At 38.1% G+C, this 25105-nt stretch overlaps 2 protein-coding genes across 3 annotated transcripts; one reads left to right on the forward strand and one right to left on the reverse strand.

The window, feature by feature from the left end:
- Nucleotides 1-384: 384 nt before the first annotated feature.
- ugt5d1 (UDP glucuronosyltransferase 5 family, polypeptide D1) lies at nt 385-2276 on the reverse strand. The gene is made up of 2 exons (XM_067432566.1): nt 2216-2276; nt 385-2082 (listed from the first exon to the last, which is right to left on the reverse strand). Exon 2 carries the CDS (start codon nt 2075-2077, stop codon nt 485-487), a length of 1593 nt encoding a protein of 530 aa, XP_067288667.1. The 5' UTR covers nt 2078-2082; nt 2216-2276; the 3' UTR covers nt 385-484.
- Nucleotides 2277-9750: 7474 nt separating this feature from the next.
- Nucleotides 9751-24757, forward strand: scaf4a (SR-related CTD-associated factor 4a). Of its 2 annotated transcripts, none has more exons than XM_067432564.1 (20): nt 9751-9909; nt 13713-13796; nt 13964-14008; nt 14088-14249; nt 14356-14485; nt 17597-17739; nt 17880-18059; nt 18810-18898; nt 19000-19093; nt 19215-19367; nt 19449-19522; nt 20362-20552; nt 20667-20767; nt 20877-20990; nt 22162-22318; nt 22398-22501; nt 22585-22738; nt 22824-22904; nt 23035-23121; nt 23357-24757. In XM_067432564.1, the coding sequence occupies exons 1-20, from the start codon at nt 9880-9882 to the stop codon at nt 24208-24210; spliced, it is 3027 nt and encodes a 1008-aa protein (XP_067288665.1). In that variant the 5' UTR covers nt 9751-9879; the 3' UTR covers nt 24211-24757. The 2 variants fall into 2 exon arrangements, with proteins under 2 accessions (XP_067288665.1, XP_067288666.1); XM_067432565.1 differs by having other exon boundaries at nt 19239-19367.
- The last annotated feature ends 348 nt before the right edge of the window (nt 24758-25105 follow it).

The raw sequence follows: 25105 nt of genomic DNA on the forward strand, positions 1-25105 counted from the left end.
CGTTCCACACCCTTAAGACCTCTGTTCATACTCAGAACACAGTTTAAGATATTTTAGATTTAGTCCGAGGCCTTTCTGTCCTTTGAATGTAAGTGTGTGTGTGTGTGTGTGTGTGTGTGTGTGTGTGTGTGTGTGTGTGTGTGTGTGTGTGTGTGTGTGTGTGTGTGTGTGTGTGTGTGTGTGTATATATATATATATATATATATATATATATGTATGTATGTATGTATGTATATTTATATATATATATATATATATATATATATATATATATATATATATATATATATATATATATATATATATATATATATATATATATATATATATATATAAAATTAGCATTTTAAATCTCTAAGAACAAAACACTTTTAAAACTTTTGCAACATTTAAAAATATATATTTAATGTGATTTAATCATTTGCCAGTATCAGTAAATCCTTTAATGATCCCAAATCTTACTATAAAAATCATCTAGTTAACATCATTCTTTTTTAACTTTTCGTTTACAGCATGTTTTACTACACACATATCTGATTATTGCAACTACAGAAAGCACAAATACAGCAACAACGGTGAACAGAACCAAATACACATCAGCAGAATGGTACGAGTACCACGGCATCTTGTAGAACTCGGAGCGCAGGTGATTCGCACCTTTATTTCGGATCACATACTCGATCCAGAAGATGGCTGAGTCCAAAGGCCTCATCGGCTGGTCCCTGTGGAGACCTGAGAGTCTCTGCATGTTCTTCCTGTAGGAAGCATCCCCGAGCAATTCCCGTAGGGCTTGTCCAAGGCCACTGAGCTCTGACAACCTAAGTACCTTACCCGCTCCTTTCTCCTGAACACGTAATAAGTTGTCAAACTGGTCAAAGAACAAAGGAATACCCAAGACCGGTACCCCATGGTATATGGCCTCCTGCACTCCATTGGTTCCTCCGTGGGCTACGAAGGCTTTGATCTTGGAATGTCCCAGGAGGTCATTCTGCGGCATCCAGTCCACGATTAAAGTGTTGTTGCCCACGGCGGACGGGCGATCTCCAAGATGTCTCCAGATCACTTTCTGAGGTAGACTAGCAAAAGCGGCCGCAATTTCGTTCGCCATGTCGGCGGGGAGACTTTTAACAAGTGTTCCCAAAGACATAATAATAAAACCGTGGTCTCCTGAGCTCTGCACAAATGCTTCCAGATCTACAGGAAGAGGCTTGGAAGGTTTGCACTGAAATCCACCCATGTAAACAACATTTGGCATGGTTGGTCTTGGAAACTCAAAGATAAAATCAACCCTCATGAGCCAGATATCAGCAGCTTGAATGAGGCTAACAATGTCCGTTTTGTAATCAAAATACTTCTCTATTAGCGCATCATAATGTGGACCCACCACAAATCTCTCCTGGAAGAAAACGATGCTTTGAAATAAAACATTTGTAACCCTTTGAGTGAAACTCATTTTATCTGTATGACCAGTGCCTGGTAAAGGTACATAAGACATGGGAGATGGTGCAATAGCAAAATGTCCTTCACCACTGGTGATCCATCGTACGTTGAGAACAAGAGGGAGTTTTAGATAATGAGCTAAAAACACTCCGCCTGCTATGGCAGGATCAGTGAGCACCAGGTCGTACCGTTCATTCTGAAGTCTTTTGACGAGTGTCTTATCTTCTAAAATGTCTGACACCATTTTACATGAAATGTAATGTGCTTTTGACAGCATTGTGAACAAATCGACCTGGAGCTGCAAGAATGACAGTCCGGAAGCTTCGCCTCTTTCTATCTCCATCACTTTCCATAAATACTCTTCAAAAAAGTTCTCAAATGAATTGGTTTCATCTGGGATTGTGATGGAAGTGTAGAAAGGGGACTTTTCCGTGATGTACCAGCTGGATTTGGGTCGGATCACTGTGATGTTGTGGCCCCTGGAGTGCATCTCTTCTATCAGGACTTTCATATTGACCCAGTGGCTTCCATCGACAGGATACAGTAGAACTTTACCTCCGCTGCAGCTCAGGGTGATAAGAGACAAGGACAAAAATAGTCCAATAATGAAATGCGACTGGTTTGAAAGTGACTTCATTGTACCTGACCAAAAAGTAAAATAAAACAATACAAACATTAATATATATTTTGTTGTTATACCGCATACAGAAACAAAGAAATGATTAACGTGCAGAACTAACACAACTAAATTGTTACTAACTGACAAGACTCTTACCTTAATTGTTCATGCATGAGTGAAAGCTCCATTCATCTGAGCCGCTAGGCTTAAAGTCTGCCCTTTGCTAAGACTTTACAAAGTCCATTTAAATTATTAACATTAAAATGAATCATTTACAGGCAGACACTGCACATGGTTTAGGGTGCACTCAAGACATGTGTTTTTTTCTATATCACTTTTGGACTGTTGCAGTAATACTGATACAGTTCAAAAGTTTTGAGTGTATCAGCATACTTAACTAAATTGTCACCTAATGCCAATCATCTTTCTGTAACCACAAGCTATTGGGAAATGCATGCAGAAAAACACACACACACTTACATATGGTTTCGCACATATTACCCTCACACCGAATGCTTACTTAAAGAGAAAGCTGTACAAGTGGAGACAGGACTGATACTCCACTTGATGGATGGAAATATCTGCTGGCCCTCAGGATAAAGCGTGAATCAAAGTTGAAAGAATGAAAGGATGAAAAGGGGTGACAATGAAAAATAGTAAAAAATAACACTAGCTTGTTAGAGAAGTGGTCTAGTAATAGCATGTGCTCAGGCACGTTAAGCTGTGCTGCTCGTCTGGTTGATGGACGTTCAGCTCATAGTTTTGGATCATCCTCTGTGTCTGTCACTAAAACTGCCAAAAGAAAGCAATGTATGTCTTTTTTTATCATTCTAAAAACACCTTCCCTCAGGTCATGGGACACATGCTTTTGTGCTGTAAAATCATACCTATTTGATCATAAAACTAAGCATTTAAATATCTTACTGATCAATATTATATAGTGACAACTAATATTTGTGCATTTTATAGTCTGCCATAATGTGATGAAGATCACAATGATTTATATCACAAGCCATCCAAATTTCATCTTACTTTTTGGTCATATAAGTACTCTGTAAACCCTAACGCTCAAAATAATGAATCGGTTTGAGTAGGACAAACTCAAATTAAAGGTGCAGTCCGTAAATTGTGCCTCTTTGTCGACATCTCTGTTTGAACTTCAATTGCAGTTATTTGCGGAGTTATACATGCATCGTACATCGGCTCCTCAGCGCGGATTAATCTAATGTTTTGAGGAGTTTGCGTGGCTTTCATTCATTCACAACAGTGGGTACTGTAATTCAGAATGACAGCTTGTATGTCTTGAACGTATGACCAAAATAAAAATGTTCCTTGCGTAATGTCATCTGAACAAGAAACATGTCTGCCACTTGTTGTGACAAATGAGAAAAAAGCATTACAATAAATTGTGTGACTACAGGTATTGAGTGTGTATTAACAATGAACACTGTTATAGTTTTGAAGACTAGTTAATTGCTCAAAAATAGATTTTGGATAATGTTTAACCAAAATAAGTTACAGACTGCAGCTTTAAACAAATTAGTTGAATGAAATTACTTATTATGGTTATTTAGAAATGTATTTTTATTTTTAGTTCACGAAACTGAGACATTTTAAGTAGTGCTGTCACAATTAATCTTGATTAAACGCATCCAAAATAAAAGTTTGTGTTTATGTGTGTATACTGTGCAAATACACACACATGCATGTATATATTAAGAAAACAAATTATATTTATATATAAAATATATTTATATACAATTAAATAAATTATATATATATATATATATATATATATATATATATATATATATATATATATATATATATATATATATATATATATATATATATATATATGCAAATATTTCTTAAATATGAAGTTGTGTGTGTATGTATAAATACATAATTATTATACACAGTACACACATATATTATGTAAACACAAACTTTTATTTTGGATGCAATTCATCGCGATTTCACAGCACTAATTTTAAGTAATTGAATTGTTTCCATTGTTTTGAGTTCTATGAACTTGTTTATTTTAATTTAGACAGACTTAAATTTACCTGAAACTGGGCTCTTTTCCAGCATGCCTTGCCATGGCACTAGTAATTAATAATTGGTAATTAATGCAAAGCATGGTGTTACCATTTGGAATTTGCAAAAGTGTATGAGTGCAAACTTGAAATCTGCTTACTTAAACTTTGCATTTCTTAACTTAAAAATGTGATGTAACTGCAAGTTGGGTTTACATTCTCCTATATTTTGTCTAAAGGTTAAATAAACGGCTCTATTTAAATAAAATCTGATTTGACTATTTGATAAATTAGGCTAGGGTTAAGCTGTAGTGATTTATTAATTTTGGTCTAGACTATTTTATGAAGGTCGTGAACTCAATTTCTGAAGGACAGGTAAACACAAAGCCCCTAAACCTTATAGAATAAAAGAAATCCTTCACAGAGGAACAGTGAAATTTCAGAGTCTCTAAATCTAAGAATTGGTCACCGAGGAAAATCATTTCACTAAGAAGGGATGCAGACTCACTATAACAAGGCTCTATTAGCAGCCTCTTCACATCTCAACCTGGAAATTGTGTTTGCACCCATTCCTAGAGCTGTCAGCACAATTAGACATTTAAGGTTATGTTATATAAACTGAACCAAGGTTTTGCAACAAGATAGCAATCTTACACAGATATGCCATGGCAACATAGAGATTCATAAGCAGTGTTTTTTCCCTCAAGGATTTTATCCACTCACATTGAGTGCATTTTGGGTTTTAAAACCCCTTTTTCCAATTTAATATCAACTTTAAAACGTTACAATGCCAAGAGCGTGATGCCAAGCATCATGGTTTAAATTTCACGCTCTTACACAATATCTCAGTGTTCGCCGGTCACTTAAGCATGCAAAACAAACCATATTAAGCTGGACACTTTCTCTGGATCTTACTATTTCCTTCTTCCTACATTAAGACAATGACAGTGAGCAATCCAAGCAGCCAGAGGCAGTAATCTGTTTTAGCTGCATGATTTCACTCTTGGATTGAAGCCATTAGTTTTAGAGGACCATGGCATGACCATCAAACTCATGTCATGAATACAATGCTTATCAACATTAATAAGGGTGTTGGAATACTTAAATGACGGGAAGGACATCGTAATCTACTCATAATTTACAAGTTTATTATTGGGTAAAGTTAAAATGTTTGTGACTTCACAATTTGGACAAACATTTAAAAATATATATAAATAATAATGAACTGTCTTTAACAAAATGATGCCCTCTATTGGAGTTAGAGTACAGTTTTGTGGAGATGTACAGTTGCACTGAACAATATGTTTGGGGTCAGTAATAACTTTTCTAAAACTTTTATTCAGCAAGGATGCATTGAGTTCAAATGTAACAAAGATTTTCCATATTTCAAATACATGCTTTTCAACTTTTTTTCATCAAAGAATCCTATAAAAAAAGTATCATGATTTTCCACAAAACATTAAACTGTTTTCAACCTTTGAAAAAATGTTTCTTGAGCCTCAAATCACCAAATTAGAATGATGTCTGAAGGATCGTGTGACACTGAAGACTGGAGTAAGGCATATTACTGTTTAAAGTGTATTGTTAATAAAATAATAGAGCCTTTGTGAGCATAGGTGTCTTCTTTCAAAAACAGAAAAAAACTAAACTTTTGAATGGTACTTTGTTTTATTTCTGAGGTGAATTTCAATAAACAAAGGACTGGTGGAACATTTTAACACAAGGTGGTCAGGGAAGGCCTTTAAGCAAACGTAATGTTTTGTCATGAATGCATGCAGAGCTTCTTAATCTTTTTTTGTCTTTTCAAATTTGAAAGGATATTCATCATAGAAACTCGGCTGTTTCCTATTACAAGACCTCTAGCAAGTTTTAAGTGAATGCAGTTGCGCACAAAAGAGGGACTGAATCATCAGTTTTATTCAAACTGTCAAGGGTGGTGGTGGGTGAACATCAGGCAGCCTCCAGCATTTGGAATGATAATGAGCAGTATTTAAACAAAGGATTTGATAAACCACTCAAACATAGTTAGGGGCCAAGCACCGAAGGTGCGGAGGCACCTATTGAAATCGTTAGTGTTCCTATTATTATTCTGCTTCTTCTTCTTTTTCCGCCATAGGAGTCTCTGGCAGCCCATAGAACCGTATGGTAAAAAGTTGTGAAATTTGGCACACTCATAGAGGCCAGTCTGAGCTGTCACTATAGCAAATTTGGTGCCTCTAACTCAATCCCTCTAGCGCCACCACCTGTCCAAAGTTTCACTCATATTTATGCTTATAACTTTTGACCCCTAAGGGCTAGAAACAAAATTCTTTTTTCATCGGATTCCTTGGCTCAAGCCGATTCGATTTCACCCTATGATGTCATTTTCCGGTATGCAAATTTTCCCGCCATTTTGAATTTTCTGAAAAACCTACTTTTTCGAACTCCTCCTAGGCCGTTGCTCCGATTTTCACGAAAATTGAAACAGATCATCTTCAGAGCATGTTGACAAAAAGTTATGGAATTCAAGTTGATTCGTCCAATCGTTTTCAATAAACGCACAAACAAATTTTACGTGGAGGTTGCAAAAACACACTAAAGGCTATATCTCCGCAACGCTTTATCGTATTCAAACCAACCTTGGTACATGTCATCACAAGCATGACTTGAAGCAACATGCAGCGTTTCGGCGCAGCGCCACCTACCTGTCCGGAGATACGAAAAATGCCTATTTTGGCTTATAACTTCTGAACCGTTTATCCAAAAATCATAAAATTGGTCTCATTAGATTCAGGGCGTCATGCCGAGTCGACTGATATCCAATTTTACCATGTCGGCCATTTTGGATGTCGGCCATTTTGAATTATGTGCAAAAATGCTGTATTTTATGAACGCATGAACAGATTGTTATGAAACTTGGTATGGGTCATCACCACGATGCCCTGAAGTAGCCTGAGAAGTTTCGAAACAGCGCCACCTAGTGGAGAATTTTTTTTTTCAAACGCTTATAACTTTGGGTGTGGTTGACATATTTTGATGGGAGTGTGTTTTTTGGTCTCCTGAATCCTTGCCGACTCCAACGATACCAGACTTGCCAGGTTTCGGCATATGGTTTGCGCAGAGTTGTAATTTAGTGCTTAAAAAACATTTGCTGATATCTTCGAAACCGCTAGTCCGATCGAGACGAAACCAGCCTCAGAAGTTCGGAAACATAGGTCGATAGCTATACGCTAATGCCCAAATCTCAAAATATTGATAGTAAGGGGTAGTAAAATCCAATCAAAGTCAGGTGTCAGTCATTTTTTACGTGTTTTTTCATATAAATGTCTATAACTCCAAAACAAAATGAAATATTTTCACCAAACTTGACACACATATGTATGGGCTCACTACGAGGACACATAAAAAAATTGGTGGGATTGTGCCTCTTGGTGGCGCTATAATAAAACAAAACATGAAATTCCCATTGACTTCAATGCAGTATTACGGTTTAAAATGCTAATGCTATAATTTAAGAATGCACTAGTGTATCATTACAAAACTCGGTATGTGTCTTCCGCTCTATGTCCCGAAGATATTCAAAAAGTTTCGGGGCAGCGCCACCTTGTGGTCAAAAGTTGTAATAAAATGTACAAAAATGCTAATAACTTTTGATTAAATTAGCCTATTGTAATGAGACTGGTCATAATACATTCATTGGCTCATGCCGAGAAGATAGATACCAATTTTGCCATATTTTGCAAACATATCTGTGCTCCATCTTGTTATTTGTTAAAAATCTACTTTTTCAAACTCATCCTAGACCGTTTGTCCGATTTTCACCAAAATTGATCCGTATCGTCTTCAGACCATGCTGACAAATACTTATGGATTTCGGATTGATAGACAAAACAGTTTTCATATACCACTGCAACAGAGTTGAGCCATGATGCAAAAATGACTCTTGAGGCTGTATCTCTGCAATGCTTTGACATATTGACACCAAACTTTGCATGTGTCATTGTCATCTCAATCTGACTAAACCACATCAGTTTCGTAACAGTGACACCTATTGGTCGAAAGTGATAAACCATTAAACCATTATTATTGACTGTATTTAAAATTTGACTGCTATTTTGCCTAAAATCAACTTAATAGGTCCTTAATGGCTCATTGTTGCAGTTGGCTTGAGACTTCCAGCCATGCTGGCATGTCTTGTCTTCTTCTTTGCGCTTGGCCCCGATAATGGCTGCTTGCAGCTATATTTGTTATTATAATCATAATAATATAGAAATGCAGAGTTTACATGAGTAATAAGGTACTCGAGGCATGCGTCTTAACGGTTACCACACAATACAAATTAAAGTCCAAAATTGCCTATATGTATTAGGCCTATTACTTAATACATGTAATCCTTCCGCCGGGGGAAAAATAGTCCCTAACATTGATGTAAACGGTAAGAGAGTGTTCCTAGATGTAATGCCTGATGCTCTCATCTGATTAGCTCAAGTAAAAACAGAGAACTGTTGTCATGCGCTGTATTTTTTATTTTATTTTAAACACAATACAGGCCATTTTCTCACATTAGCCTATCACTGGATGAGCGTATCATAGCCTACCTGAAACTGAAAACTTTTAACAATAAATAACTGAAATAGAAAACTTTTAATAATAGTCCCTCTGTAGCTACTTATTGAACTGTAGCCTATATTTTACAGTGTATGGCTTCGACGTGCACATAGGCTACAACGTAACTATAGCCTATCTTCCGCATAATCTTCATCTTCTTTTTTTCATAGATAGGGCCTATATATGTATCTCGACCAGGGAAGGGCGTGGCCTCAAAAATAAAATTGAATGATGCCAGCAGGGGTCACTCATACTTCGGTAAATAAATAATAAATTGCTGTGTTTGCTAAAATACATAATACACGGGACCGTTTTATTGATCAATGGGGTAGGCTATTGCAGAGTGATACATCTACACAGAGGCCTTTTATGCTATCATGCTGATTGGTCAATTGGATGTAGCCTATTCATATTTTATCGTAGGGCATGTAGGGCAATTTAAGCTAATTTTCTTCTTTTAAAGCCCAAAAATGAATATGTATTGAATAGCCTATAAATGTATACATGTATTTGTTCCGCTGAACTCAAACGAAGATATTGAAGATATAAAAGATATTGAAGATATTGCACATCTCGCCCTCCAGTTGCGTATATTTCTGATAATTATCTTAATGGTCAAAATGTTTAAGTAAAATTACAGTTTTTGTGTGACGTCATACATGCGCCACTCTATTACATAGAAATTACAGGTTTGGAAAAACCTGAGGCAGAGTAGGCTACATGATTACAGAATGTTCATTTTTGGATGAACTATCCCTTTAACATGTATTTTGTAAACTGCGGTAGGCCTATGTGTATTAATGTTAAATACACTCTAGTTTACATAATAATTACCTGTGAATTACCATATGAATTAGCAGTGTCTGCATTTACCATGCCAATATGTTGTCTATGATAAGATATTTGTATTATAATAAAATCAATCGGTACGACATTAAAACCATACACCGTAAAAAAATAACGAGTTGACCTTTAGATTTTTCATGCGTGCTTTCAGCGCCATCTTGTGGCCGTTATTCGTAATGACAGTTTTCCAATCCCATCCTGCACCGCGAGCACCGCGCCGACTCCGAGTCCGAACTGTGACTGTCTGCTGCCAGGGGCGGACATGTTGGGGCGGCCTGCTGGAGGACAGTACCACATATATTTCTGATTTTACCGGATAAAGTGACTGCAAAGCAGAGACGGGACACCATGGATGCCGTCAACGCTTTTAATCATGAGGTGTGTATCGGTTCAATAAGATGAAATGGCAGAAAAATGGCGGTTTGTTGAGCACAAGCGTTCAATGTGTTGAAACGGCCCAAGCCAGATGAAGGCCTCAGTGTTTAAAATGCGCAGTTGCATGCCTCTAAGTTGGATCTAGCTTATCATACGAAACCACCCTTTCGTAAATACTAGTGTAAATGCTTAGATCTGTTTATTATGGTACTTTTGAACGCCATAATAACAGTCCTAATAATCGTAATAGACAACGTGATCTGCAGTTAGCCACTGTGCATGTTAGTTTCTGCTTTTTGTATTTCGGATCTAACATGTATGAATACGCATCTGTGCTAAAGTTATCAGACGTCACACAAACTATGTCTCAGTTTGTTTACAGTCTGCGCAGTGTCTGTGTATCTCCTCTGACATGAGTTCATTCAGGGAAGATCTATAACCTGTCACAGTTGTCTTTTTATAACTTACATTGCTCGCTGGTGGTCGAGGTAAACAATCGTGGGCTGAAATGGTTAAATTGTACAAAATTGTGTCCCACCAAAGACATGGTCCACAATCGACTTTAGCAGCATTTTTCTAATGCCCATGAAGTTTTTTGCAACGAAAATATAGTTGTAAATGACAATTTCTATCTTTTCTTTAGCACTTTGAAACAATGTTTTTGTTACTGTACCTTTAAGAAGTCACCCCTTAGCCTACTATAGCGCAATATGCTTATTTGTGTAAAAATGTATGGTTATTTATATGCACACATTCAAAGTAATTTTTGCACCAAACACATCAAACCGAGCTGCATAAACAATGATGGTTTTCAAGCACGTTTTCCCTCACACTTCATTGTGTGTTATTGGTCAGCTAAATCGTTAGTCACGCCCCAAAAATCGCGCTATTGGTTGAACGAGTGTTGCTATGCTGGTCAGGATGCTTAAATACAATGCAACACCTTTTAAAAGAATCATTCGCCCTAAAATAAAATTATCCCATAATGTACTCCCCCTTAAGCCATCCTAGGTGTATATGACTTTCTTCTTTCAGACGAATACAGTCAGAGTTATATTTAAAAATGTCCTGGCTCTTCCAAGCGTTATAGTGGCCGTGAATGTCAGTCTAAAAATTGAAGCTCAAAAAGGTGCATCCATCCATTATAAACATACTCCACACAGCTCCGGGGGTTAATAAAGGCCTTCTAAATGAATCGATGGGTTTTGTTTAAGAAAAATATCCACGTTTTAACCATTATAAAGTAAAATATAGCTTCTGCCAGACACCTTCCATATTCAATTTGCGGGGAAAAACACCTTGCGCAGATCAAAACGCTAAAGCTGTGTGTGTACCAAAGCATTTTTAGAACACCATTAACGTAACAAGGCGCTGAGTGAGTATTTCATGCTCAGTGTTTTTTACTGGTCGCAGAGAGTTGAAGAATGTTCAACTCTGAGTAAAACACAGGGCTCATCACTGTTATGTTTCACCCAGCCGTCCAATCACAGTGGAGGAGGGGCGGGACATACAACACCAACCAACAACCGCCACATTGTGCTTGTCAACAGATGTAAACAACAAGCATAATAACGGAACAAAATCATTTAAAACAAGAGCCATAGCAAATACTTTACAGTGTATCTGCATTTTTATTTAGAATCAATACAGAAACTATCTGTAAAATTAGATACTAGTAACACTTCCGTGGATATTCCATATTAGTGATGCCACAATTCTCAATATAATATTGAACCTTTTGGTACGGCATTCACGGTTCAATACGCACTTTTTTTTTTTTTCGTTTTTACATTTAATTAATTATTTATATTTCTCTCTGTTTGAAATGGTTCTCTCAGTTTATCTCAGCTTTTTTTGAGTGTGCCTGTGAGTCTACGCGCTGATATGAGCAAATATCGCAATCATAAAGTTAGGCTGTGTTTAGCCACGTTTTAAAGCCTTGCCAGTTAAACATTTCATTCTCGTGCTTATGCACTTTTTAAAATGCTGTGGGCGCAATGCATTTTTTAACATGCCCTCAGCTCGCGCACTAACAGCCTGTCAAACACACGTGATTACTGGACTTAGTAGTTTTACTGCGCTAATACTGTCAAATACACACACGGTTAACTTATACAGTACAGGCCAAAAGTTTGGACACATTACTATTTGTAATGTTTTTGACAGAAGTTTCTTCTGCTCATCAAGCCTGCATTTATTTGATCATAAATACAGAAAAAAATGTAATATTGTGATATATTATTACAATTTAAAATAATTTGTTTTCAATTTATTATACTTTTAAGTTTCATAAAAAGAAGCAAATGTTTTAAAAATAGAAATCTTTTGTAACAATATACACTACTGGTCAGTAATTTGGGGTCAGTCTTTTTTTTTTTATTAAATAAATCAATAAGTTTATTCCACAAGCATGTGTTAAATTGATAAAAAATGATAGTAAAGGAGATTTATATTATTTGAAAATATGTTTTTATTTTGAATAAATGCATTCATTTTGTGAATGAATTTTGTTTGAACATTTTATTCATCAAATATATTAGGCAGCAGAACTTTTTCCAACACTCATAATAAATCAGAATATTAGAATGATTTCTGAAGGATCATGTAATAGACTGGATGTCACATGTGACACTGAAGACTGGAGTAACGATCACAGTAGGTTATGTCTAAAGTAATATCCCGTGCGTCTGTATATGAGATGCAAGCAGGTCTTTAATTGACAGCAGCGCAGCCTAGTGAACGCTTGTCCTAGAAGGGACAGTTCACCTGTAAAATTATTTTTAGATTTTTTTATTTGTATTATTTTGTTCACCAACAAAAGACAAAGAGAAAATCACTCACTGCTCTTAAATAAAAATTAAAAAACTTTATTGCATTAGTAAGATTTAATTTAACCTACAATTACTAATACAATTTCATACTTAAATGCTACTGTACATCTCTGAGCTAGCACTGTAAATTTGTATATATATTTATTTTATTTTATACAATACACTAGGAATGTGTACAAGGTTTTTTTGTAAGTTAAGTTTTAAGTTTAAGTAAGGTTTTTCAAGTCTTTATAGTAAAATAAAGAAAGAGAAAAAATAATTTTCTCCTTAACCTCTTTCTGTTCCTGTCACCTAAGAATAGAATAGCAAAGAACCGAACCGAAAACCGTGGTTAAAAACCGAGGTATGTATTGAACCGTGGACTAACTGTATTGTTGCATCCCTATTCTGTATCATAACAAGCAAAGAGTCTCAACTGAAAAAAACGCAGCGCTATCAAAATGCTCTCATACACTCACAGCAAAATGTTTTCAGCAGAGTTCCTTGCGTTATGAGCTAGCTAAAAATGCTTTGGTGGACACAGAGCCTTAAGCTACATCTGATGTCATACGCTTTCCGTAAATTGAATGCGCAAGACGGTCTGGTCAGAAGCTAGATATTTTACTTCATACGGTTTTAATAAGTAGTTTTCATTAGGAGTTATGCCGTTCAATCTGGTTGTCTAAACAATAAGTTGAAATAATGCAGACTGATGGCTTTTATTTTTTACTTCTGTAACCAGAATGTTGCACTTTATAAACAACTTTGTGAAATTGACCATGTCATATTCATGGCACACTTGTCATGGTATAAGATAGCATAAAAAACAGCAATATAAAAATGATTTTGCAGTGCAGGTTGCTTTCACGCATCGACTCCAATGTTAAGCTTTCAGTGTTATGTTACCCAATAATAATGTTTCCATGCTCCATACTTGTTATTTCAGCTCTTAATTGGCATCGTATGCATTAACATTACTTTGCGGCTTAATTGCAGTTGTTCTCCTTGATGGACACCAAGCCTCCCATCTCAAGGGCCAAGATGATCTCTATCACCAAATCTGCCATAAAAGCCATTAAAGTAAGTTGATCATGCAGTTAAGCGATCGCAACAGATACCTAATGCCTGTTGGGTATGAATAAGTGTGTGTTTGTGCAGGTAGCTCAGAGATTTCTCATCCTAATCAAAGAAACTTTAACATGTATTTGAAAACCCTTAATCCTTTCTAAATTGTTTCTGTCTTACAGTTATACAAGCATGTTGTTCAAATTGTCGAAAAATTCATAAAGAAGGTAGGTGCCCATCTAAATGGAATTCGAATTGGATGATTGTTGGTTGCGGTTCATTTACTAAATTTTATTTTGTGCACAGTGCAAGCCTGAGTACAAGGTTCCAGGGCTCTACGTGGTGGATTCCATCGTGAGACAGTCACGGCATCAGTTTGGTGCAGAAAAAGATGTGTTTGGACCAAGGTTCACCAAAAACATCGCAGGGACGTTTGAGAATCTATGCTTGTGTCCCACAGAAGACCGGGTGAGAATATTTCCAATGTTTTTATCAACAGCTCCTTGTTCAGTAACCTCATTGTATGGTTTAATTCATTTGAATCGAATGCTCACTTTATGATACCGTCCTTCAGAGTAAGATAGTGAGAGTGCTGAACCTGTGGCAGAAGAATGGAGTGTTTAAGATTGAAGTAATCCAGCCTCTTTTGGACATGGCTGCTGGATCCACTAGCTCAACAGGCTTCGACAGCGGCCCTGACGCGGGTAAGACACTGATGTGTAACATTAGCTGCCTTTCCACCATAGACTGTAAAAAAATATGGACCATAGGATTCTGCAGAGCAGTTCTGAAGCATAAAGTAGAGACGAGCTGGCCCTTGCCATGTTGGCATCGCTTCATCTCCCATCACTCCCGGATAACAAAAATGGGCAAAGAGGCGGGACGTGGGCGTGGCTGAGGTTGACTAACGGATAAATGGCTATCCACCTATGACTCAGAGTGGCCACGCCCTTAATTAGCAGAACTTTAAGGCTTAAAGTTCACCCAAAAATGAAATTTATGCCGCTTGGTTTCCACTGTCGGGCCGAAAGCGAGCATGCCAGTCGCGTTTCCACAGTCACTACCTGGGCTTGATTGGGCCTCGTCTGGGCTTCTGGGCCAACCGCCAGGGTTTTTTGGCCCACTGTGTTGGTCAAGTTACTTTAAAAAAAGTAATTAGTTGTAGTTACTAGTTACTTCTCTATGTTCCTAACCACTAGGGCATTAGTTTCATGTTACATTCTTACTTTTCACCTCAATGAAGGAAAAGTAAAAGCTTGAGGGTTGCGAAAAGCTCCCTATGAAGTCATTGGACATGATATCGCTCTGACTCCTCCTGGTCGTTGGTTTGTGAGACAGCACGTGTGTGTGTGTGTGTGTCTACCTAAGCCAATCGTGAATTATCATCAGTTGTGGTTGTCCCCCACCCACCTATCATAATCAGTTATGTGTACAACACCCACTCCCCAATACGCACGCTCGCTCTCTCTCTCTCACACACAGGTTGCAGGTCCGCTGACAGAGAGCGTCTGTTTGTACGCCTGTTTGGGTAAAAAACGCTTCAGTGGGCTCAATTATAGTAACGCCACACTTTATTCTCAGTAACAGTAACGCTGTTGTAATGGGGGAAACAGTAATTCGTTTGATTACTTGTTACTGAAAAAAATAGCGCCGTTAGTAATGCTGTTAATCTATAACGCCGTTATTCCCATCACTGCCTCTGAATAAAACGGGACAGCTCGGGCTTGAAGAGTGGTTAGGAACATAGGCAGAGTTTATTTTTTATCCTGAACAATGTTTGTAACCAATCAGATAGAGCAGCAACCATTGGCTACCATAGTAGGGGAAAAATACTATGGTTGTAAATAGTTGCTGCTCGGTTACAAACAATTTTCAAAATATATTTTTGTGTTCAGCAGAACAAAGAAACTCGTACGGGTTTGGAACAACTTGAGGGTGAGAAAATGATGACAGAATTTTCATTTTTGGGTGAAATATCCCTTTAAAACCATTTTAGCTCAACTCACTTTCAGACAGCAGCGAATGTTTGAAATAACTTGTTTGTAATCCGGAATCCAGAATGGATTCTGATCACCGTATAAGGCTGTATAAGACGTTGCTCCAGAGAGGTGGGTTTTAGTAAAGCATTGCAGAGCTTCTGGTTGACGGTGAAAACACAGCATGATTTTGGGCTGGATGCTACAGGTCTGAAGGTATTAGCCCAGCCCGGCCTGTTGACAACTCTGGCCCGACCGTGGAAAAGCAGCTATTGTGAACACCGCTGTGAATTTAATGTGCCTTTTGTTTGGTATGAGATTTGTTTTGCTATACAGCTTTGCAGCTCACAAGCATGAGAGTGTTTGCATACACTACTGTTATTTTATTGTGCCATGCATATATATCAGATTCAGCAAGGAAACGTTCAATTGATCAGAAGTGACAGGGAAGACTATTATAATATTACAAAAGATTTCTATTTCTTTTGAGACTTGCTGTTTTGTTTTTTATTGTATTTATATGATATTTGTATTGTTGTAGTTTAATTTTTGCCATGAAAATAGCTTTGAATGCTCACATGGCATTAAATAAAATAATCTGAATCTGAATCTATTTCTTTTGAACTTTCTATTGATCAAAGAATTTTAAAAAATCAATCACGATGAAACACTCAGTTTCAGTCAATCTTGAGTACCTGTAGAGTAGTATTGCATCCTTCATATCGCCGAAAAGTATTTCGTTTTATTATATTTATAAAAGAAAGAAAGGCTGTACGGAGTCTTTCTGAATAAAAACGAGTGGCTGGGGGCATATCGTGTGGGCGGAGCTAAAGAATGACGAGCACGCACTGCTATTGCGTTGAGAGCATTTGAAAGCTGCGACATCCTTAATTGTGGAGAAAAAAACGCTATCCTAAATAAACCATTGAGATCAGTCAGCTGAAATTGAACAGTAGAAGCAGCAGCGACGACTACAGCAGGAAGTCTCAATGGTATGTAGTTTACTGTAACTGTATTTGCTTAGCGGGTTGTCATGCTTGTGAGTTTTACAACATTTCTGTGTGTTACCTCATGGTTTATGAGGACATAATTTGGTTTATGGACTATTGTATGCGATTTAATGTTAGCAGTAACAAGCGGAATGGTTTTACAACGCAAAGACATTTGAAGCAGTTTTACTCACTGCCTAGCCTGACAAGCCAGACCCACATCAAGATGTTTGGTCTGGAAACTCACCATAGACGGGGCTCAATCCGAGGGGCGGGATAAACGGTTGTCTTTCAAACTCCCTCTGCACGCGATAGGATAGGATAGGACAGAGCTTGTTGATAGATTAAACATTCACCGTATCCGGTCGGCTAAACTCCGAACACATCTTCCCTGTTTAAGAATGACTTCAGTGCCGTTCTTTTTCCAGAGAAAAGCTTAACTCCAAGTCTTCCAGAATCGCAGTCAAAGCTTATTCGAAAGACCCCCACCGTTCGCCAGTTTCTGTGTTTACTAGAAACACGCAAACACAACTCGGCCATCGTCATAATGGCCCCGTCCACCGACTCTATACACGATGTGGTTGGCCCGTCCAGAGTGAGGGGAATGCAGCTCAGAAGGGTATTGAGAGTTCCTAGACGACACTTGCGGGCAGATTAAATTTGCTGCCGCTAGGGTGCATCTAGATTTCTAGGCTACTCACTGCCTGGTTCCAACATACAACCGTTAACCTTAATCGCTGGAACCGCTCCATCTTTCAGCATCAGACGAGCTTTTTCATGTATTAAAATCTTTTAGCTTGTTATTTTCTTATTAAAATAGAATAACTTCATTATCAATGTGTTCCTGCAGCATCTCCGCAGTCTCCCGTGAGGGAACAGGAGGCTCATCCTGTGTCGACGGCGAACTCGGCCGCAGCAGCTGTGCCTCAGCTTCAGACCTCGGATGCCTTTGCGGCTGTTGCTCAACTAATTCAGTCTTCTCAAGGACAGCAGGTTAGTCGAACGAGTGCTCTGGATTTCCTGCATGTCGGTTGTTTGCATCTGAACACCTTTGGAATGTTCCAGCTTAAAAAATTAGAAACAAAATCATTCATTCAATCTCGGGATATTCATATGTTCACTGTTTTGTGAAGCTTCAGCAGATCCTGCAGAACTTTCAGCCGCCGGGGAAACCTCAGTCTCCAGCTGTGGACAATAACAGGAGTCACCTCCACCTGCAGGCCCAGGCTGTGACTGCCACGTCCTCCGCCATCACGCATCAGCACACGCATCCTGTACCACAGCCTGCGGAAAAGAAAGCCACCTTTGACAAGGTGACAACAGAGATCAGTTGTTTTTGAACTTGCTCTTGGGTATTTAAAAAACAGACAGCACTGCTCATCTGAAAACACAGAGGTTTTGATCAACCAACTGATTTTGTGCATCTCTCTAAATATATATATATATATATATATATATATATATATATATATATATAGACATTTATTCAGTTTTATTCAGCATTAAATTGTTAAAAAGTGACATTAAATACAATTTAAAAAAAAAATTACATTCAATTTATATATCCCTCAAAGAATTCTGACAAAAAATATCACAGTTTCTACAAAAATATTATGCCTCACAGCTGTTTTAAACATTGGTAATAATGTTTCTCGAGCACTAAATTAGCACATAGAAAGATGCTTGAAAGATTGTTACACTAAATTCAATATTCCATTTTAGTATATTTTAAAATGGTAAATGGGTATTTTAAATTGTAATAATACTTCACTGTATTGTTAATGAACATAAGAGACTTCTATCAAGAGCTTTCAAAATTCTCACCAGTTTATCAAACTAAGTGTTTATTAATTATATAAAAGTCTGTTTTCTTTTAATTAATTTATCTTATTTATTTAAATTGTCAAAAACGTTATAGTTTTGTGTGGCCGTTCTTTAATTACAATGGGCGAAATAAAAGTAACTTATCAGGGTGTCGACCCCATATTTTAGGAAATATGTTGTTTTGTGCATCAATAGTGGGCCTAAAGACATGGATGTTATCTTCCCTACTTTTCTTCCAGACACTTCTGGACCGCTTTGACTATGATGATGAGCCAGAAGCTGGTGAGGAAGCCAAGAAGGATGAAACAGCGTCTGTCCAACCTACTATGTACGTTACATCACCTTTACTATATGTTGAACTGTAATGTACAGTATATCATCTGCTCAATTCTGTGCAGAATTTTCAGTTTCTTTCTTCTGTTTCTACAGGGGATTTACTGAGCAAACCGTCCCAGGATTTCCTCCAGCCAATCAGATGCAGCACTTTCAACAACATATGATGACTGTATCACAGCGACAGCAGGTATGTTACTACAGCCTTCTTATAAAGGAACAGTTTGGGCAATGTCAGTTTTAAGACATTGTCCTCTAATTTAATAAATCCATGGTCAATTGTTGGTTTGTATTTGTTGTTGCGTGCTCAGGTTGTTCTACCTTCAAATGGACAGGTCCAAGGCTTTGGTCATATGACCTCTCAGCCCTACCCAGGAATGATGCCTCCAATGGGGCAGCCACACGCAGCTTTCCCTCCTCACGACGACACCTTCAATCAGCTCATGGCTGGACATCAGCATCAGGTAAAATGACTTTGAAAATGATTTCTTAACTGTTAAGCTGCTGTTGAATTTAATATAAATCCATAATCATTTATGGCACAGGAAATGATGAATTCAGATGCATCTGCCAGGCCTTTCCCAGATGGAAAGAGATCAAGGTCACGCTCTGGGTCGAGGTGTGTACAACAAATTACGGTAACACTTTATTTTAAGGTGACATAGTTACATGTTACTACATGTACTTACCATAGTAATAAAAGTAAATTATGCATACTGCAAATAAACAACCCTAACTTTAACTCTATAGTAAGTACATGTAGTTAATTAATATCACTCAGTAGGGATTAACAGTCAGTACAGTGTAACTACGTCACCTTAAATAAAGTGTATCCCAAATCACTAAACTAATAAACAATAGTGCTTCTATTAAATGTTTTATTTTTATTTTAAGATTTGTCATGTCAACATTAAAGTTGACTTGAAGTGGAAGTTGCAAAGTGGAGTCTGTTCTTCCCTATTGTGACCTACATCCAAGTGAAACGGCTGCTCGATCAAGAAGAAATGTAGAGCAGGACTTTTGTTCTAGGGCTGTTAAACGATTAATCGTGATTCGCATTCAAAATAAAAGTTTGTGTTAACATATGTGCATATATATATATATATATATATACACACACACACACACACACACGCAGATGTATATATACATAATAATTGTACACAGTACACACATGTATTATGTAAACACAAACTTTAGATCTGATTAATTGTTTGACAGCCCTGTTTTCTTCCATGGGGATGGTTGTGAATCTATTGCTATGATCTCACGCAAGTGATGTCATCCCGCTCTCACGCCATTAAAAGTGCAATCAGAGAAGAGAGGGAACGTTATTTTGATTGAAGATTATGAAGCCACAACATTTTTTTAAATGTGCTCTGATTAGTCCTTTATAATATTGCAATATTCCATAAAAATTTAGATTTTATGGTGACTTTAAATGTGGTTTTATTTCAGGTCTCCTAAAAGAAGAAGGTCTCGGTCCAATTCCCGCACCAGGCGAATACGGCATCGGCGATCTCGCTCCCGTTCTCGAGAACGGCGACGCCAGTCACCTCGCTCACGGTCTCAGGAAAGGAAAGAAAGAGAAAAGGAACGAGAACGAAGACAGAAAGGCCTTCCTCCTATAAAGAATAGCACACTCAGTGGTAAGCTAAGCCACTTTCAATGCTATCGCCTCCAGTCCAGTCCCGATTATGTGTACTATAAAGTATGCAAAACAGTACTGAATCCTGTTCTGTAATATTTTATATCTCTTTCAGTGTGCAGTACAACTCTATGGGTGGGTCAGCTGGATAAGAGGACGCAGCAGCAGGACGTGGCCTGTTTATTAGAGGAGTTTGGGCAGATAGATTCAATTAATGTATGTTCTTGAGTATTAGAGTTTTATGTTTAGCTGTTAGCTTATTTAAGTTCTCCATAACATGTTGGATTTCTGCACTAAAGTCTCATTTTGTCTTTGGTTTTGATAGATGATTCCCCCTCGTGGTTGTGCCTATATTGTCATGATCCATCGTCAGGATGCCTATCGAGCCCTGCAGAAACTAAGCAGAGGTCCATACAAAGTCAACCAGAAAGCCATAAAGGTATCAAATTATCATTTTATAACAGATTTGATAAAAATAAAATAAAAAACTAAACAAAATGTGTAATAAAAATATTTATATACGCATGTATATCAATAATATTTCTTCTTATGTTTTGTTTAAGATTTATTATTGTTTTTGAAAGAAGTCTCTTATGGTCACCAGGGCTGCATTTATTTGATCAAAAATACAGTAAAAGCTTTTCGAAATATGATTACAATATAATGTATTGGAGGAATGGTCTCTGATCTCTTGTCAGGTGTTCTCCAAACTCATCAGGCGTTATAGAAGAAGACTCAGAGCTGTTATCTTGGCAAAAGGACGTTGCAAAAAGTATTGAATAAAAGGGTGCCATTAATTGTGGCCAACATGTATAGAAAGACGATTTATTTCATAATGAAAATCCCCACCCCCCCACCCAATTGTCAATTGTTTTTTGTTTTACTTTGATGAAAGGTTAGATTTTTAAAATCTTATTTTTTTTTAAAGGTTAGAGGTCAAAAGAATTAACAAAGCAGGTTTACTTTCACAGGCTTTTTTCATATATACCAAGGTTGCCAATAATTCTGAACAGGGCTGTTATTGTCCGTCTTAGGAGAGGGAAAGAAAGAGATTGACCATTTTAACTAAAACAAAGCAAATTATAAATATATTTCAATGTAGAACTTTGTTATAGTTGATCATTTAGAGAGAAATTCTAGAGCTTCTGAAGCATTGTCTCTTTCTAGTTACCGTGAATATTTTAAAGGTATAGTTCACCCCAAAATTTACAATATCGTTCAAAGGTTTGTGGTCAGTATGGATTTAAAAAAATGTTTGTAATGAATTAAAAAAATTAAACGTGTACTCGTCAAGTCTGCATATATTTAATCGAAAATACATTAAAATGCTGAAATATTGCCATTTATTCCTGTGATGTAAAGCTGAATTTTCAGCATCACTCCTCCAGTCACATGATCCTTCAGAAATCAGTCTATTATGATGATTTACTGCTCAAGAATCATTTCTTATTGTTATAAATGTTGGAAAGTTGTGTGGCTAAATATGTTTTTTCAGGATTCTTTGATTTTTTTAAAAAAATGATTGACCCCAATCTTTTGAAAAGTTGTGTGTTTATGAAAATGTATAATATTCATATTTTCAAACTAATTGCGGCATTTTATTTCTCCAGATCGCCTGGGCTCTGAATAAAGGCATTAAGGCTGAGTTCAAGCAGTATTGGGATGTGGAATTGGGTGTGACATACGTACCATGGTCCAAGGTAAAGATGGAGGACCTGGATGTGTTCAGAGAAGGAGGGATGTTGGACCCTGACACTCTTGCACCAGGTAAATATTAGAACATTATTAGTAATTGTTCCTATAGGCATTAAGGATACACCATAATGTATGGTTTGCCCGTTTACAGAGTGGAGAGGCTCTCAGATTGATCTAGAGAAAGCTGAAGAGTCTCAGAATGGCAGACCTGAGGTGGGAAAAGTGGAGGAGACCCCAACTGTACTACCTATGCAGGTAATTCATGCCCTGGTTCCTCTTTCTTAAAGGGTTTGTGTTTGGTCCTATTTATTAATTCTTTCTATTTTGTACAAACTCAGGTTCCTCCTGTCCAGCCAATGGGGGCAGTTGGTGTCCCACCTCCAGGATTCTCAGGACCCATGAACATACCACCTCCCTCATTCCCACCTGGGGTTCCCCCACCCCCGGGTCCATTTATACGGCCAGGCTTCAACCCCATGCAGATGCCACCAGGTACAATAGTGCTAATTAAAGTTGTAAGGATAAATGTTTTGTTTTTGGAGAAGTACTGTGCCCTGACATGTGTTCTTTGTTTCAGGATTTCTCCCCCCGGGTGCCATGCCTCCTCTGGGCGCCACTGGGCCTCCTCCACATACAGCAGGGATCGGCATGCCACCAGGTGGCTGGTCTTTATTGCATACACCATACCTAATTTAATTTGTATAGTCACCAGCAAACCTCTTCAGTTTTTTGGGATTTCCTATCTTGACTGTAACACTGAGCAGATTGTTCTTCTTTAATTCCTGTAGTTGGCAGCTCAGTTGAAGACCTTTCGAATGATCCAGCAGGAATGGGCCCAAGAATGAACAGTGATGGAATAGATGGGTTCAACTCAGGTGGGTTTAGCACCTATGTGTAATTTATTCATCAAAAAATATTATGAAATGTAATTTTGAAATTGTTATTTCATTAGTCCAGTCTTCATTGTCATTGTTATCCTTCAAAATCAATGGAATATGCAGATTTGGTGCTCAAGAAACGTTTCTTTTTTTTTTTTTTTATGTTTTCTGAATAAAATCTAACAATGTAATTTATAATGATGGACGTATATTTGTGAATTCATCTTCTCAGGAAACCAAGTGCCTCCTGGAGGTCCACCAGGAATGGGCATGCAGTCTCCACCGGGTCTTCTAGGTTCGAGGCCGGGTATGATGCCTCTCCAGCGGCCACCAGGGATGCCGCCCCCACACATGCAGCGCTTCCCCATTCCACCTCCTCGGCCTGGTATGCCACCCATCCCACCACAGATGATGCCTCCCAGGGGTCCACCTCAGATGATGCACCGCGAGCCACCACCTGGAGGCTTCAGCATGCCGCCCCCTCCTCATGGCATGAGAGGCCCCTTCCCCCCTCCTGGACCTCCCTTTATGAGACCGAGCGGACCCAGACCCGACGGGCCGAATGATCACGAGGCGAGGCAGTTCCGAGGCGAGCGCCCCGGATTAGGGAGAGGGAGAGATCGAGAGCAGGACTGGTTCGGAGGGCGGCGCCCTTTCGGCGAGGGTCGTGGCGGAGAGAGGCCAGACGTGCGTGAAAGATTTGGAGGCTGGCATGAAGAGCCAGAAAAACCAGGCGGGTGGGACAGAGAGAGGGAACGTAGGGACTGGAGAAGTCCGGACGGAGAGAGGGATCGAGATCGAGGGCGGGATGGTGAAGAAAAAACCAGGCGGTCCGCGGGAAGCAGAGAGAGAAGCACGCGCTGGGACAGAGATGATAGACTCGATCGACTGGGTCTCGCCAACGAGGAGCCCAATGAGAGACTTGCAGCGAAAACCAACGAGCCAAGTGCAAACTCTACTAAAGAACTTCCTGAAGCCAAGCCAGATGTTCCAGCTCCTTCCACTGCAGCTGCAGCAGACTCAAAAGCCTCAGAACCTATAGCAGAAAACAAATCTGCCGAACAAACACATAAAGAAGAGTCATAGAGGTCTCTTTTTCAACAAGACCATGCGAGCTTATGTCAGCGCTAATCTTGAATACTGCTGGCTAGAAAACAGTCCAACTGTTGTGGGATGCATATGCATAGGATGTTTGGTTCTTCATCACAAATCAAGTTTTTCAGACTTTATAAAGTGTCATTTGGCAAACGTGGAGCGTTGCCTTGTGAAATTATTGTACCACCTCAATGAAGCTTGAATGTTGTATTAAAACTGAAGATAAGGAAAAGAAACAATTAATGGTTTTGCTGTAAATATGCTAACATTACTCGAATAATATTTGTAGATTTTGACTGGCGTTTTTTTTGTGTGTGTGTGTGTTATGTTTTCATTTTCCATTGATATCCCTGTTGTTTTAATGATGGACACATTGACTAAAATAAGATATTAAGACCCTTTTGCTGTAACGTTTTTACCTTAATGTTTACAACAAAAAACACAAGATGTTTTTGTAATTAAGTTTTTGGAGATAGGAACTCCAAATATTTCAGCAGTAGGGAGGTGGTTTTAATAAAATATTTTCATACCAAATGAATGAACTGGCTTATATGCAAGTTGTGTGTCTTTAACGGTCACCCTAGTGATTTATACATACTTCTGCCAACTAAAGTTAAGTTTAAATCATGAATAAACAGATCCCTGTTTGCTGTGCTTTTTTCCTTATACAACCAGATTTCCTCTGAGGTGTGTAGTTATCATGTGACCCTATTCCTGGACCCTTTTTTGTGCTTTGAATAGGACATCTATATCTATATGAATAAGTCATGACTATGACTGTGGAATTCCAGGACAGCAGCGTCCATATGTCAAGGTCAAGTGACAGCCATGTGATTTTTCATCATTTTTAATAGCTCTTCTATATGAGCGTAATTGACTAAAGTCA

This window comes from Pseudorasbora parva, chromosome 23 (assembly GCF_024679245.1).
Source record: "Pseudorasbora parva isolate DD20220531a chromosome 23, ASM2467924v1, whole genome shotgun sequence".
NCBI classification, from domain to species: domain Eukaryota; kingdom Metazoa; phylum Chordata; class Actinopteri; order Cypriniformes; family Gobionidae; genus Pseudorasbora; species Pseudorasbora parva.